At 42.5% G+C, this 17,764-nt stretch overlaps 1 protein-coding gene across 2 annotated transcripts; it reads right to left on the bottom strand.

The window, feature by feature from the left end:
• Positions 1-3,350: 3,350 nt before the first annotated feature.
• tmtc4 (transmembrane O-mannosyltransferase targeting cadherins 4) lies at positions 3,351-13,312 on the bottom strand. Of its 2 annotated transcripts, XM_085765616.1 has the most exons (18): positions 12,831-13,312; positions 12,499-12,683; positions 12,226-12,341; positions 11,881-12,097; positions 10,245-10,332; positions 9,919-10,019; positions 9,573-9,665; positions 9,193-9,354; positions 8,757-8,959; positions 8,254-8,428; positions 7,706-7,837; positions 7,464-7,543; positions 7,262-7,369; positions 7,021-7,162; positions 6,705-6,819; positions 4,069-4,181; positions 3,825-3,894; positions 3,351-3,618 (listed from the first exon to the last, which is right to left on the bottom strand). In XM_085765616.1, exons 2-18 carry the CDS (start codon positions 12,658-12,660, stop codon positions 3,470-3,472), a joined length of 2,226 nt encoding a protein of 741 aa, XP_085621742.1. In that variant the 5' UTR covers positions 12,661-12,683; positions 12,831-13,312; the 3' UTR covers positions 3,351-3,469. The 2 variants fall into 2 exon arrangements, with proteins under 2 accessions (XP_085621742.1, XP_085621743.1); XM_085765617.1 differs by lacking the exon at positions 7,706-7,837.
• Positions 13,313-17,764: the final 4,452 nt, after the last annotated feature.

Below are 17,764 nucleotides of genomic sequence, written 5' to 3'. Positions count from 1 at the left end.
TCATTCGTAGTGCTTTTCTCAACTGAAGATAATACACCACAACATTTTTCACAAGAGTGCATCCTCAACATTCAGCCCCCAGGGCACCGCTACATAGAAACAGAATCAATCTTGGGGAACTTCCAGCCTTTGTAAGGGAGCCAAATTGGCAGACTAGGTCCATTATATCAGTTCAGCAAAGCCCTGGCTAGCATCTGGCCACACTGGACATTTTATAGCCCATCTCTAACTATTAATCATTGGCCGCGACATCACGGGCTCTCAAGAGGATGGTTGGATGCTCCGTTACAGAGAACGCCACTGAAAATGCCAGGGCATGTAGACGCGACAGTCCCAATACCCACTGACAGTAGCCCTCCTTAAAATGACAGAGTGCATCCAAGCCAGACGGACAGAGTGGTGTCAGAGAGGCGCTGTGACAGGCGAGGGGACCCCTCGGAAAATGCCACCGTGCCCTAGTGGCCTACAGTGTTGTAGTGCACTGGTAGTATCTGTTCTGAGGTCGTGTCATGTAATCTGATCTAGATGAAGCGGACAGGGTGGGTCCCTCTCTGGGATGCGGATGGGGTGTCAGACAAGCTGCTCCTCTAATAAGGACTGCCATTCTAATGATCATTCAGTCAGCCTAACCTCTGACCCCTACTGTTATAAGAAACAGAGGGAGGGGCAGACCGGGATGGTGGGAAGGACAGTGGGTTCAAATGCACAGTATTTACATCAATTAGACAGGCAAGATGGAGGTGCCCATCAGAGCCCATTAGGATTGTTGTGGTTTTTTGGGGAGGGGGGCGAGAGGGAGGGACAGTGAGGGCCCTACAGAGGCCCAGCAGACACATCACAGGACTGCCCTTGATCACATCCTGTCAGATTGATGAGAACTCCGTCAAAGACATTCGTATAAACAAACGGTATGTTCGAGGGCCTGCGTGCGTGTCTTTGCTTATCATGAAGTACAATAACACCGCTCACATTAGACACAGTGTTGTCTTTACCTCCCAAAATGTCAATCAAAAAGACCCCGTTCCTGCAAACCCCAGTCACCCGCTCTCAGTGTGACCATCACGCACGTACTCACACTGCTGCTATATTTCCATGTAGCAGTTTTTTGATAAGCCCTGTGTTTCTCTATTTTGTTGGGGGGTTGCTGCTTATCAGATGCAAAATAGCACACCTGCTGTTCCAAAACACCCTCAGTGGGTTCAAATTAGTGCTCCCCTGCTTCTTGTTCTTCTATTGAATATTCTGCTGCAACAAAAGGATGACAATGTTTTATTTTTTTTAAGTTCTGTGACAATCAAAACAAAATGCCTTGTTGAATTTAGTATAACAGATTTGTGAGTGGTTTTGGCTGTGAACAATCAGACACGATTCTCCTGAATCCATTGATTACACTGATCAAAACTCATCGGTGTGATTAATGGAACACAAGAAAGGACCCCACCTGGGAGCTGATTTCATTATCATTGTGATGGAGCATCCAAGCAGGTAAAAGGTGTACAGTGAAAACCCAGAGAACAAGGGAAGGACTTCATAAGGCAGTAGTATCCCATCTTTTATTAATGTCACTCCCTAGGACAGCAGGTTTTTGTCAGTCAGAATGGATAATGAAGATGTTGGCAGGGCCGGTGAGTCCATCCCTTTAATACTCACATATTTTATGATAATGAAAGGTACTCAAAGAATGATTATGATAAAAGTGGACTCCCCCACTGATGTGCCAGCACAGCTGTGCAGCTAGACAGTCAGCTGCAGGCACCGAAAAAAAGGGATCACACAGCAAGTAAAGAAAGGATCCATAAGTACATAAAGCGAATAGCTGATGGTATTGTAGCCAGTCCAACGTCTGCAGCGCTGCATGTTACACTGCATGACGAAAAATAATATGAAGCAAAGGCTTGCAGTCTTGAATGTCAGTATGAAAACCTTTTTGATCTTATTCTGTCTGCATTGGCTCCATAGCATGAAGCCCTTTCACCATTTTGACCTTTACATGAGCCTTGTTGAAACAGGTTTAATCTTTAACTAAACAATACTGCGAGCGTGCACAAGCTATTTGTTATGGTTTCACATCTATCTACCAGCGAGTCCTTACATCAAAGCAGCAAAAATAAAAAACGGAGCCGGAGCAAGAAGGAAATTTCATCATGCGTTATTAGTTGCATATTTAGGGAGGTCGCATACAGAGGACACTGATGGTCGTGTGAGCTGTGGCACCGCCCCCTCCCACCCACCCCACCATGTGCATATCAGTTACATCTTCCAAGCATCAAAGCATCAACTGGAGTATTGTACTGTATGAGTAAACAAACTTAGCGGCCCCTAAAGCAAAGCCATACCAACCTGCCAGAGCTTCAAAAGTTTCCTGCAAGCTGTAGGAAGCAGGTGAAAAAATAGAAGTGCAATGAACTTTGACCCCGGGTGCATACTTGTTGACTGATGTTTCACACTGGGGTCGCCTTTTCCCTCGGCAGCGTTCTTCAAGAGGAGCAGGGCCCCGTGTGCGAGTATATATGTGTGTGTGTGCATGCATAGTCCCCGGGGAGATCATCCCCATCTCCCTTTGAAGGCTCTGTGCTATAGAGCTGTTTTCATACAGCACCGGCCGCGGGTTTCCTGTCTCAGCTGACCCCTCGTCTCCTCTTGGACACTTCAGAAAAACTTCTCAGCACAAACACCTTTCTCCTATTAACTACAGAGGCTACAAGGGGAGAGGGGAGGCAAAGGAGGTTTTGAACCTCAGAGTGCCATCCCACTCAGGAACAAAGAGATGGGTATTAAAAACAAACATGATAACCACATCATCCCACCAGTGGTCAACACTTACCAGCTGATGCCTCTCACAGATAGTCAGTGTGCTGTGTTTTCCCTGCTGCTTGAGTATAAAGACTATGCTGTGTTTTCTTGTGCATGTACAGACCATGAAGGTTTTGGCTCTTGGTCTGAACTATAGCGGCTTTTGAGTATAGGAACATTCGTGTCTCCTGACAGGAGGCCAACCCAAATAAATTTTACAACAGATTCTTTGGAGCCACACATGCATGGTGCTCTGTCCAGCTGACACAACACAGGGTCAGAGATGAAAAGAGGACGGGGTTCACCGAGGATCAGTTCCACATGGCCTTCATATGGGGCAACAAAACAGCGCGGTGCAGACGGCCATGTAACCAGCACCAGCATCCAGCACACCTGCCCCACAATTAGATACCTGATACACAAGCAGTCTTGTGAAAAACATTTGTTATAAAGAGTTTAAATTACAAAAAAATCAAATTGTAAATCTGCATTTTCTCGTTTTAAGAGATGAGCAAGTGTTTAAAAAAAAACAAAAAAAGCAAAACAAGAGCCCGATACACAGATCTTGGTCTTTATTTCAAAATGGTACAAAGCCAGAATTAGTGAGATAAAATCATACCAAGTGGAACAATGGAAAAATTTGTTTTACGGCAGGCAGGGGTCCCTGTAGGCTCCCTCAGGGTGCGCTGCGTTTAAGCTGGTCCAGTTTGCGTCGCAGCATGTTGTAGTTGTCTCTGGTCCCAGGAGCCTCGGGGTCCAACTTTAGAGACAGCTCATAGTGTTTCTTTGCCAGCTCCAGCTTCCCCCAGCGATGATACAGCACAGCTGAGGAAAAACAGAAAACGCTCTTCAAGCTGAGAAGCAGCAACCATTTTAATTCCCATTCATTTAGCGCATTCAATTCAGGGCAGGTAGGCGGCAAAATATTGCCTCTGCTAACACGCACAATTATTTTTTTGGCTTGTGAGTGTTTAGGATCTCTCATCAGTTGTGTAAACATAGTGCTCTAAGCAAAGAAACAGAAGCCTTACCTAAATTGCCATGGCAACTGGCAGCATTTGGGTTGATTCGAAGAGCGTGAAGGAAGAAGCCCTCTGACTCCTGAGGAAAGAAAACAAAATAAACATCCAAACAAACAAACAAAAAAACACAGAATTATCTGTGAAAGTCCTATTGTATGGCAAACAGGGAGGATCATGGCAGGAATAAAATCACCAAAATGCACACACACAAAAAAAAAATCTGACTTGAAATGTTTATAATATGCAAACTGACCTTGTATTTCTGTAATTTCCCCAGGACATTAGCCAATGAAAACATGATCGTGTGGTCGTTAGGGAGGAGCTTCAGCGCCTCTCGGCCGATCAACTCTGCTTGACCCAAGTTACCTCAAAGACAGAAGAAACAAACACAAAACACATTCATTTTTTGTAATGCACACACAGTTTACCACGCTCATCTTTTTTCTGTGGAAATCTACAGATTATGGTAAGCAACACATATGCTAACAAATTTGTGCGTTAACATTCAGACACAGTTAAAAACCTAACGCCAGAGATACACTGGTAATAACAGCTGGTACACAGAGAGTCTGACCGCTTGCTTTATTTGTCAGCAGTGTCTAGAGCAGAGTTTTTCCTTCTCCACACATGGAGGAGCGGTTTAGTCTCCTAATTAAGGTTGAACACAAGGCCCACTGGGTTATTGATCTCTGTCACAGACACGTCTGATGTCTGGCCAGAAATGGAGAAAGAGAAAGGAAGGAAGGTAGAGAGACAGAGAGAGAGAAAGAAAGAGAGAGAGACAGACAGATAGACAGTCAGACAGACAATGACAGTCATGTCCTGAGTCATGGCCTGTGCCCTTCAGACACAGCTTGCCAACATGCGACTAAATGTGTGACTGTGCCTGAGCGCATCCGCCTGAATCTACACTGATTCTGCCTTTTGTTTGTGTAATGATCAAAACAAAAGAGGGGGGGTGCGAACACCAAAGAGAAAAGAATATTCCCATTTCCTTGCCATTTGAAAATGACACCTATTGTTCTTCTTTTCTCTCTTTTTTTGTGTGTGTGTTTGGCGGGGAGCTGGGGAGAGGGGTAGAATTATTTCTGTCAGATTTGGGGAACAAATGCAGTGGGGGGAACTCTGAGGGGGCGCTGTTCTGGCTGTGCTTGCCCACGTTTGATCAGGAACACACTGCGCCCTGATTGGACAGTTCCAGTGCCCTCCTGGGAGACTCCGCCCCCACGGGAGCGGCTTCTGACAAAACGGCTCGAGCGTTTGGAAATCAGAGCATTCTCCACACGGCAGGGAAGAGTGCCTTCAAAACTCACAACACAAAGCTTTAATACATAAATTTCAAGCATTGCTGATTCCTGCTCTTCCGGTCTAATCTTGTTGGCCATTTAGATTTCCTGCCTTTCCAAAATAACAATGCTGTGTTTCTTGGCTGTCAATGCTGAGACAAACTGCACCCGGGACAGAGAGTCCTTTGAAAGTAAAGTGACTCATAAGAATCATTCATTCAGAAATAGATAAATATTATTAGTATGTATTATTTTCTATTATATTAAATATGAATTAAATGAAAATATCTTTAAAACATAATAAAACATCAAATGTATTTTGTAGTCTGTGTATTACAGTTTTTCTTAGTCGCTTTGGTACTTTTCTCAGAATTGAAATTCTCAAAACTACTTGTTCAATCTTCACATCATTTTGTCACTTGTGCACATCAAAAAAGAAGTTTCTCATTTCTTTGAACAAGTTGCAAATGCTTTGGTACATCCATTCAAATGATATTTTTTTTTATAGGCTTCTACTTAAAATATTGATTTTTACTAACTGTATGACTGTACTTTTTACTATTTGTATGATTGTAGTCATTTCTTTTTTGTGTGAGTATGCGTGTGTGTCTTTGATGATGTCCTTTTAGCCCTGGAATAGACGTGGCATCGCAAATATATATTGTTGCAATGGCAATAAAGGCTATTTGATTTGATTTGATTTGGTACATGCATGCAAATGATCCTAGATTATCAATTGCTTATGTCATGTTGATCAAAATGTATTATAATGGGTCTATGTTGAATAGTCTCACCCCGCACAACATTTAGGCATTAGTTCATCACATAAGTCTTTACATGCAAAATGGTTGAACAAATTGTTTTAAAATGTCAAGCATATTTCTATACATTTCCATTTGACTTTTTTCCTAAATCTGTCCTGAATTGGTAAATTGCTCCCAGGTGAGTCTTGACTTTCTCTAACGAAGGGAAATGGGTGAAGCAAAATGATCAACCAGTTTTCTGAAATAGCTTAAAGGTCTCAACTGGCATCAACTGGCAAGTACGGTATATAGCCGGAGCACAACACGATGTTACAATGTCTGACAAGAAGGACAAGGGATTGGACTGGGTCAACAGCCAGAGAAGAAGAAGAAGTCCTATGTTCACATTTCTACTTTTGGTTTTTTTGTACTATGCAGTTCTGTCTTTTCCTTTCTGTATCGACATGACATGGTCTGTCAAATTACAGTACAAACAATAAATGTGTAAATGTGAATCTTGTCCAGTCTTTTGCAAACAATCTCCCACATACACTAATTTACAATAATTGACATCAAAACGTTTACATCAGAACATCCCTCCATAGTACACTGTTATATTGACAACATGACTAAGCAATTTGACCGTCTTATCCATACACAATGTCGAGGATGATTTGAGAAATGTAGCAAAGCGACTGAGAAAAACTGTAAAAGACTTGCCAGTCAATTTAACCAAGTTCTGGGATGTAGTTGTTATTTTATTTTTTATTTTTTGGCAAAGCGGCCACATTGCTACAACGAGTAATATTTGTTTTTTATTTGTAGTGTTTACAGTATCTCTGTGTGTATTTTGTTGCTACCAGTGTTGTCCAGCAGAATGACCATGTTGTTCCAAGCCAGGCTGTGGTCGGGCTTCAGCACCGTTGCGTTCCTCCATGCGTTCAGGGCATCCACATGTCTGTTCTGGTCAGCGTACTGTCATGCAAAGAGACAAACAATAATATGGATAGCCCGTCTTGAATAGTATCAGTATAAAATAAACCATTCTACAGTAGCTTTTTTTCTTTCTCCCTCAACTCAGTTTATGGAGAAGTGCAAATGTGACCTTAAGCCTTATTTGCATACTGTCTCTTTACACCTGCTTAACACAGTTTAACACCCTGGGGTTCCACTCACCAAGCGTCCCAGGTTATAATAGCAGTCTGGGTATTTTTTCCGGAAGCGGATGGCGTTCCAGTAGCTCTTCTCCGCTTCCTCAAACTTCTGCAAGCTGTTCTGAACTATTCCCAGGTTCATCCAAGCAGCGGCAAAGTCAGACCTGCACAGATTAAATACCATCAGCAGGAGCTTTTCAGTGTTGGAAGCACCGACATTAAATCATCATCAGTGTGTTACTCCCGTGTGTGGGACGACGTACTGGATAGAAACAGCTTTAGACAAAAGCTGCTCGGCCTCGATCAGCTCATTCCTCTCCTTCAGGATGTTGCCCAGGTTGTTCATGGCGTGGACGTAGGTAGGATGCAGCCTGGGAGCCACAGAAAACAGGCAACACAAAGTCAACCCCTTGCTCATTTGTTAGCAGCTGACTGGATTGCCAGACACATGTGGGGGAGACATACCTGACTGCCTCTCTGTAATATCTGATGGCAGCAGTGGTGTTCCCTCTGTCAGCCAGGTTCTTGCCTACATTGTAGTGGACCTGCGTAATCAGTCACAAAGACAAGATGCATCCGAGTGTGACTACAACCGGCTGCAATTTATTTTTCCACGTGTAGACAACGAGCCTGTGCTGACGTGTGCTGCAAAGCGGCAGGCAAACAAACAAACACACAAAACAAAACAAAACAAAACAAGGATCTACCTTGGCATTGAGTGGACAGACAGGCAGGGCACTGGTGAAAAGGCTTTGCTCCGACCGCCACTGGTGACTGCGGAGAGCACAGCGAGCTACATACACACACAACAGTAAAAGCACCGACACACACAGCAGCCTCTGCAACGTGGAAGATAAAAAAAAAGAAGAAGAAAAAAAAAAGACATTTAACAGCCATGTACTCTCAGCACATTATAACCCTTAACCTCAAATAAATACATTTTCTCAGAGTGAGAGTTAATAGCCTGCAAATGTACCTGTAACACACGAACACCACCTGCTGCTATCATCCCTTTATAGGTGAGTCATTAGTCATCTCTCATGTCTGTTAGTCTGCATCACTGAACTACTGAGGCATCAAAGCTGCATAAACAGGTGGCTAAATAAAAAGACGAACCAGTGAGGACAGTGTGACCCCATTGGCTGTAGAAATAGAAAGGTCACCAGGTTGTATCTATGCTGGAAACCGAGTGCTCATCGCGGGTTCGTCAGCACCATGTGGCAGCTCTTATTTTGGCGTGATCTTTTTGGTATACCCTGTATTTGGTCCAGCGGTAGCAGCAGTGTCCCAGGGAGTAGGCCAGCAGTAGGCAGTAGCCAGCTGAAGACAGGTAGAGCACTCTCTCAGCGATGACGAAGCCCACCCTGAAAAAAATGTTACAGGCTGGCAGAAAAGGGACCACCAGCAGCACCAGACCCAGGGTCAGCGTCCTAGCAAGGAGAGAAAAAGGCTTGGGATTATATACACATATGCATATTACAATTTAAAAGTCAAGCCTGTCACTGTATAAAGAAGGAATGTGATCTGATGAAATGTGGACTCTATAAACCATCCTTTACTCAGGAAACTTTACACACACACTCTGTCTCTAAAACCAGCAGAGAATTTTAAAAACTCCTCTAACAGCAATCGAGACGTGGTGCTGTGGTCACACTGCAGTGGATATGATACAATTTTCATAATCATGTGAGAGTCTGTAGAGGCCAACATGTGCTTCATCTCATCTACAGTGAGTGCGAGATGGCTGTGCTTGCTTACCTCCTCCTCTGGCTGTCCTGCGAGCATAAGGCTTGGCTTATCAAGCCTATCAGGATGCACCAGAGCAGCAGCAGCCACACCATCCTCCAATCAGTGGCTGACTTAATGAGAGGCACACAGCCCATGGACCAATCAAAACACAGCCACCAGGGACACAGCAGCAGCCAGGCATTCAGAGAGTAGTAGTAATTATAGTTCACTATCTGCCAATCAAAGGAGAGCAGGAGGGGTGAGGAACGGAGGAGAGTAGGGAAAGAGGAGGGCAGGACAGCGTTTCAAGTTCAGAATCAAAGTCAATCATTGCATTTAAAAAATGATTAGATATCAGATGTTTAACTGGATTTAAACTACGTACAAATTGAATACACTTCGGTACATTTACAGCAGCTTAGATCCAAACAGTCTTAATAATTCAAGGAAATGAAGTCTTACTCACTCTAAGAAATATATTTTCTGCAAATGAGGCAGGGTTGTCTACTTCGGTGAATGCTGGTGGTCCTGTTCCCATGATCCTCCAGCGTGCATAGAGCATTGAGAGTCCTCCAAGACCCATGAGAGCAAATCGTGTAAGGAGACCCGTTCGCAACAACTCACTCACCTGTCAGAGAAAAAGACGGAAATAAGACGACTTGTCACAACAAATAAAAATCCACCCCTTGTTAAGCCACTGGCAAGCCCAGCACCGGTTCATCATCACAAAGCACGGGGATCCATGTTGCTTTGCCTAAACAATATATGTGATGCGACATTAATCATACAGGGGAGTGCATAATTTATGACAGAAAGGAGGGGGAGGGTGTATAAACTGTAACTCACATCGAGTGGATTCTTCCTAAGGAGTAGCCTCTGGCTGAGTTCATACACATTAACATTACAGATCAGGAGGACATCAAAGGCTGCATTCACACCCTGGAGGAAAATACATAGAGAAGGAGGAAGAAATGGTATTTAAAATTTTATATAGGTCAGCAACAAAATGAATCCTATTGTACATGAGACTTTTATGTTTTTCACGTACATGAAATAAAAGTCAATTGTCTTTAGAGTGTGTTAAACACATGAGTATTTATCTTGCATCACTGGTGATCGTTTACCATTGTTACTATGATGTAATGAAATCATCAACACACTGCTAAATGGCTTTACAAAAAAGACTTCCTACCAAGACTGTGATGCCTTGTTCTTTGCAGAGCATCGCTGCAGCACAGAGCGAGAGGCTGACCAGAACCCACTGGACAGAAAACCTGCCATCTTTGTCTCTCCCTGAGAACACAAAGCCAAGAGCCAGTGGTTATAGACATGTGAGGCTTCAAATGCAGGTTTTCAAACAGGTGTGTTAAAAAAAAAAAGAAAAAAGAAAAAAAAGAAGCAGCTACACAATGTCTGATGTTGCCGCTATATTCATCAGCACAGATGGGCAATCCTGTGCACAGTGCAGTGTGGCAGTACACATGAAGAGTAATACTTTGAGCTGTGTCAGATACATACCTCGGTTGAAAGCTTTGCAGTAGGTGAGAAAAGAGAGCTGGAAGAACAGAGCGCATAAAAGGTCTGCTCGACCCACTATACCAGCCACCTTATTGAGATGGAGAGGGGAGAGAGACACACAGCGAGAGGATGAAAGATGTGAAACATGAGGCAGAATGAAAACAGAAAAAAAAAACTTTCTAAAACATTAATACAGAAACAGCATTATGATGATGTATGCATCTGTTTCTTTTTTGTTTATGTTTGCATTTTGTATCGCATCATATTCTGTTTTGCATTGAGCATCCAGTTACAAATGGATTTATAACGGAATGGCTTATTAACAGAGGCAGGAAGAATGACTCATTAGCAGCGTGACCTCTTGGTTTGTGTGTTGTATATAGTGTGTGGGTACAGTATGGTTGGCATCCTGGGGTTGTCTGCTTTGATACATACAGCAGGCCTTAGCCAACAGTCTGCCTGCCTCCCACCCCCAAGGGCTCACCCAGTCCTTGCCCTGCATGATTAAAGAGAATGGAGAGGGGGAATAGCTGCCTTCCAGCCAGGCTTTACAGACAAACACACATACGCTGGCAGGTCAATAAGCAACCCAACACAGCTAATAGTCAGGCCATGCTACCAACGCGTACCTTGGCCCTGCACTCCCAGCTGAGACAGGGCTTTTGTTCCTGGCATGGAACCACTGCATGATTTGTTTTAAAACCTCTGGACTGGTATGTCAAGATGCCATGATGTGCTGCTTTAGGGATCCACCTTGTTAAGAAAAGTTTGTATTCATGGCCCAAAATCACAACAAGTACAGGTGCTGAGACACAAATATCTGTGCAGGTCACCGTACAGCCACTGTGCATGACTCAGTGCAAGCATAATATGACCAATGTAATATTCTATCAAGTTGGATGAAAAATATCAGTATAATCCATTTTTCTTCAGGTGCATTTCAGCCTAAATGCGATGCAGTTGTCAAAATGCCAATTGGCATGCATCTCCTCACATTGTACAGATATATTATAGAGAATAACAAGAGCAGATTGTACCTAAAGTGTCTGACTACTCTGACTACTCTTAAGCATTTTATACAACTATCTCACTGACATCTCACTGAGTGAACATGTAGAAACATCGCCCACTGTGTCAAAAGTATGAAAGGCCACTCTGAGAAAAAGATATGTGCAAGTTTAAGGAAGGAAAAATAATTGAAGTGGGCAACATTTGGACACTTTTGCTCATTTGTTCTGTTACACTGCTGAGAAGAGATATTTTCTTATTGAAGCTCACCCAAAACTTTCCATATTTACTTTCAACTTTACTCATCATTACTCTGTGAAAGGTGGAATGTTTTCAGAAAAGGTCACATTCACTGCCAATTTTAGATTTGTCACACCTTTAAAAATAGCAGATCTGGCCTAGGATTTGACGCACTATATTAAAAAAAGGAATGTTGTTTTTCATTAAATAGCTGTTGTTGCTCTCTCAGAGCATTTTCTAATTAGGACACAATTATGCAATTTGAAATCTTGCATAATCGGGAGCATGCATTTGCTGTTACCCAAAATTGTACACACACTCAAGTCAAAACTACCACTATTGTTTCTGTTTGCTGAGTTTATCAGGAAGGATTTTAAAATCTGCTTACACTTTCTGTGTGGACTGGGTGTGCAGCAAAGAAGAGGGCAGCAAGCAAAGAAGTCTTGGGAGCGTGGTTCAAAATCCGATTGTTCTCATCGTAGGCCAATCCACCAATCAGTATAGCAAAAACATCAATCATAAGGGCGGATATGACGGCATGAAGGACAATGTTCAGCACATGGAAGCCGACAGGGTGCAGACCTCCTGCCAAGAGGTAGTTCAGCCTGTGAACACAAGGGGTGAATAAATGAACAGGATGGTGAGGGAAAGGAGTTAAAGTGGCTTGATGTAGGTGCTACATGTATATAACACTGCGTGAGTGTGAGTTCATGCAGTAAATGGGATCCCTTACCTAAATGTAAGGACAGTGAGAGGTCGGTAGGATTTGTGACTAGAGTTACTGCTCAGGTTGCTTCCCCAGAAGTCATTGGTCCAGATGTTGTTCAGGGGTGTTGTTGGTTTCAAGTCCTGCAACAGAAATGCAAAGTTAGACCGATGCCAGCAACACCAAACTAACCTGTGCGGGATGCCAATCTGCTGATGCAATTTTATAAAGTGGATTAATTTGGCAACACAAGGAGGAAATGTCAGTGTCACTGCAGCAGTGTTTGTGACATTGAAGTACCTTGTTGTTGATGATTGCTTCCGAATCATCAAACACAAACTCCCCGTCATAACTGTTTATGAAGCACAGGAGTGCCACCAGGGCAACTGTGAGCCTGGCCTGGACCGGAGCAAGCTTTGGCAAGGGTATATGGCGATCCCAATAAACTTCAGACAATGCCATGATGCACCTGCTCTTTGGTCATTCTGTATCAACAGGAGGAGGAGTGCAGGCAGACAGAACCATATCTATTGTTACTATCTAGATTATGGGCTGTAAACAGCTGCAGGGAAACAGTATATAGCCGTATTAATAATAAAATCACAGTCTTTACACACTGGGTGGATTCATACCTTATCTTGTGAGAGACATGCTGTTGTGAGAGGTCACCCTGTCTGTGTGACTCCCATGTTAGCTTCTTCTGCCAGCAGGCTACTGAGCAAGAGTAAACGTTTCACTCGCTAAAAAAAAAAGCAAGAAAAAAGAAGCGAGTAGCGTACCTGCAAAACCGACGTGTCAGTCAGGTGAAAATAATGACACTGTCACAGACGGTTACATGTCGGTGCAGCGTGAAGGGTGCCCTGGAATTTAGCAAGCTAGTGAAGCGTGACTTTAGCATGTCTTGATAGGTTAGCGGGTGCTATTCCCTTCACACACGGTATAAAAACATGACAGACGACCGGGAGACGATGTGTAGGTCATAAGCGCGGCGTAATTTTAATACTTCGCCCAAAACTGTGACGCTTTTCATTCGTATATAGATATCGCTCCCGGCGGCGAGGTGCAGACGGAGAGTCTCACAGGCTGTAAACAAACACATACACGCTCGGGCTCCAGCACTTCCCGTCTGACGTCACCACCACGTGCTCGTTTTCAGCCAATAGCCGACGTGATGCTGTGTGGAGCGTAAAGTGGGTATGAACTACTGAAGGAGAAGGAGCGCACATGATGCAGTGCAACCTCATGAATTGATCGCTCTTTTACACAGAATAAAGAACTCACCGACTGACTGACAGTTATGAACCTCGGGGCTTAAGATGAGGATCAAATCCCCTCGACCACTTTCTTCATATATCCCAAAGAAATGGGGGCAGGTTCACACTGAGAAATGCTTGGAAAGTTTGTTATTCCTCTGGAATAATTTACACATGACTTTGAAGCATCAATCTCTGGATTGTTTTTTTTTTTTTTTGCTGAAGACATCTTACTTATGTGGGCTGTTCTTGTGTTTTGTTGCATGTTTTTCCCCCTATTTCATAAGGGTGTGAAACAGAAAAAAAAAAAACTGCTCACAGATTATATTTCAGTGTTACATTATAAATATGCACAGTAAACTATAGTAGCCTACTAATTGTTGGCTGGACTCTATTTTGGCTAGATGTTAGTGGGACACTTGAATATAGAACGGACTTGTAGGCCTATGTTGATTGAAATGTCTTGCGTAAAAAGTTTCTATAATCTCTTTCTCTACCCCATTGACTTTCTTCTTTTCCCTTTTCTTACCGACTCTGTTGGCTCAGCCTTTGACATGAAGTTATAATCCTGGTGTTGACTGTCCACCCTCATTTGCCTTTTGCAGAACAGATATAACATCAGATCAATAAATCAGTGCAAAACCATGCCGAAGAGACTTATCTATACCTCATCCACACATGTGCCTGTCGCTGAAGGGAAAAAATAATTCAGAAGTTCCTCAAGATATTTTAAAGGATAAAGTCATTGTGACAGTCTTCCTGCTTAAGCTCTGTGTAGGAGTGGTATAGCAAAGTAAATCTATCACAGAATGACTGCAAACCAGCAAAATCGGCCTTTTGGAGTGGCCCAGTAAGAGGTCATGAGGTGAGGTGGAATGGCCTCCATGAGATATTCAGATGAAGCACTTCTGCTATATAGGAGATCATCTTCAGCTGTTGGAAGTGTTTCTTTGAGGTTAATAGCGCTTTGATCAGTTAGCAAATCCAAGGCTGCACTTTCTTTTTTCCATCAACGTTGAATGGGTTTGTTCAATAAAGACACTGAAGATTAATAATCTAACACAGTGTATGCTTGCTTTATTAGTTTAATGGAGACAGACAGAATGGAAAACAAAGCAATTCCGAATGCTTTACTTGCCGCTGTATTTTTCTGTCATAGATTGTGCAGCCGATATGTCAAACACGGGTAATCTGTCTGTCATAGGATAGGAGAAAGAAGTGTTAATATAAAGACGAGTGTCTGTAAGAATTAGAGGTGCTGAGGTTGTGGAGAGGCCCACAGCAGGCTTTGGGATTTTGTGCTCCATTTCACCTGTCATTGCTTAGGGAAGACAAGGAATCTCCTTAATGGCCAGAGCCAGGGGCCCAGGGTGACGAGAGGCGAGGGGGGGGACAATTGTCAAGGGCACATTCTCAGACCTTTAAAATGGGTCTCAAGGTTGGTTAGAGAAGCAGACACTTATTGAGCAAGAAAGCACACATAATTAAGGCCGTGCTTCAAAACATCACCCTTATCTGCACAGTCAAATACAGTTGGTGCTAACCATCTGGTTAAGCTTCAGGTTTTGAAGGATGCAATTGGTTGGTGAAAAGAAATCATCTTCATTTACCTTTGTTGTTGATATGTTCTCTCAGAAAATTGTTCAAATCTGATCAGAACATACCCATTATTCTTAATCTACTCAATTTTCTTTTTTACATCTGGGTTTGATTTTGGAACATGGATACTTCTGCAGAAACATTTAATACCCCCAATATTGCCTAATTACCACCCCATGCAAAATGCATGAAGTATGGATTTCATCTCCTGGTTCTTCACCCATGTCAGTCAGTTGGAATTCATGTTATTAACATCAATTCCAGTGGGCTGGGCAGAGTGGAGGAGATAATGAGGGAGGATGTTGCAGTATCACCAATGGAAGATCTAGTGGCCCAAATGCAGGGAGACAGGGCTGCCAGTGGAGACCCTGTCAGGGAGGGTCCACTGTTTTTGTGATCACACAGAAGGGGACAGACATTGATTGCGTGCAGCCTGACAGAGAGTCACAGCAGATAGGAAAGGTCAGGGTCAAATGGCGTGAAAGTAAAGAAATGGCTGAGCATCACGCAAGGTCCTGAGATGAGTGATGCAGCCTGCATGTGTTTTTTATCATTAGCTGTTAATCACATTTGGCACAGTTTTCTTTTCTCTGATCACAGTGGGTGATGCACAAGGATATCATCCAAAGACTTATTAAGAAAAAACAAAATTACTGATGAAAGGCAAAGATATGTGAAACACAGGCTACTAAGAAATGAAATATTACATCATTTTAAAGCGTATACTTATCTGGAAAAAAAATATGTATTCAATAAAAAATGGTAATAATGTCTCAAAGTAAAATGTGTTTATTCTTTTCAGACCTCAGACATCAAATATTTATTAGCCTTAGATTATGAAAATACATTGATTTGACTTCTGTCTGGTTATTACAGTAAGTAGACAATCACTATGAAAACAGACCGTACAGAAAGTGGAGGACGAATCAGTTTGTGTACATAATGCCCACAGAATGTTATCTATACTGTAATGATTAATGAAGTAAGGAGTTTTTTTTGTTTTTGTTTTTTTTTTATGTCTATTACAAAGGACATCAAATCTTAAATAACACATCCAAAAGACTGTCAGCAATATTATTCTGATGGTCTATGTGATTTCAATCACTTTTTCTCACATTTAATGGTCACTTTAGATCTCCTCATATTAATATTTCCATCTAGTTAATTCCATGACATTTGATCACAAGTCCAGTGCATGTATGTTCAATGTGACAACCTGAGTTTATTATAAGTAAAGAACTTCCACTACAAAGGGACCAAAATGCAATTACATTACACAAACAAGTTGTTTTCTTATTAAGCCATATTCACATGTTTTAGAGGACTGGGCAAAGTGGTCAAATACAGGTCTGAATGTGTCCTTTTAATGACTGTCTTGATAAAGGGTGTATATCTCTATAATATAGATATGTGATGATGTTATCAATCAAGTGTTGGACCTATTCTGTCATGAGCCTTTTGTATGGTGACCCAGGCTTGATTACTTGATTATTTTGCCTGATGCTGTGATGGCAAAGCACAAGGCCAGTCAAACAGAATCATACAAACCAGAAGCTTCTCCCTTTTTTTTTATTCCAACGTGCTGCAGTGCAACCTATTCCCTATTGTGTTTACAAAAACCTTTGTTGCTTTTTCTAGAAGCGAGAACCATTCCTTTTGTTCAACTTTCCCCCTCCATTAAAGTCACCGTTCTTGGAAAACATTCCTATTTTTGTCTTGGTGCCAGAGGTGGAACAGACATCTACAACAAAGGTGAGTTAGATATAATTGACTGTAAACCAGGTAGTGAGTCATCACTTGTCACACGCCCTGTCTGAACCGCTTTAAAAAGCGCTCTTCACTCATTATTTGGATAAAGCTCTAAGCTTCACCTTTTCTGATCAAAAGTTTCCTATTATCACACTTGCCAAACTTAAAGACAGTACTGTATCGTTATGTGTGTTTCATCCCTTCTAAAGTTCTTGGAAGCGACTATTGATGCAGTGGAGCTGAACCGTCTCCTTTTGAAATGCTCCCCTCAAAGGTGCTGAATCCAAATCTCTTCACAATTGAGCTGTGCCACGGGGACTTCACGTGGGAAATCAAACGGCGTTTCATGCACTTCCAAGGTCTTCATCAGTTGCTGCTGATGTTCAAGGCTCTTCTAAAGCTTCCCCTGCCAACCTGCATGTAAGAACTGCTAATTTACTCGCCTTTTGTCCAACACACACACACAAGAATGAGCAGAAGCCCACAAAACATACACACACAGATACACGTTCAAAAACTGGCATTAAGCAAGGAACCTATTTTTACGCATCACTTGTCTGTATCCCTGAGTGTTCATTTCTCAGCTGAGGATACTCAATTTCTCCTCAGCTCTGTCTCTCATTTCCTTCTGTTCAGCAGCTTGGAAAAATGCAGCATGTTCGCGCAGACAGTGGAAATTCATTTATATAACAAGCCCACTGAAGGTTTTCAAGAAAAAAAAACAACTTCCAGCCGAATTAAATCTTGCAGAGTGTGGTAAAACAAACATCGTTGCTACTCTGAGTCTCAAATTTAACAAAATGCTGTTCTTCTTATCTTTTTTTTTTCCCAAGACGGTGGATAGTGGGCACATCCAACACTAATCTTTAAAGGAAGAGGAGAGGTAGCCCACATACTGAACGCTGCAAGCTCCTAAAACTTTAATGATGCAGTATTTCAACTTTCAAAGAGCGGTTATGTCATTT

Source organism: Trachurus japonicus, chromosome 21 (genome assembly GCF_045865225.1).
Source record: "Trachurus japonicus isolate A0001 chromosome 21, Traja_1.0".
Lineage (NCBI taxonomy): Eukaryota > Metazoa > Chordata > Actinopteri > Carangiformes > Carangidae > Trachurus > Trachurus japonicus.
This window is presented reverse-complemented; position numbering and strand designations above follow the sequence as displayed.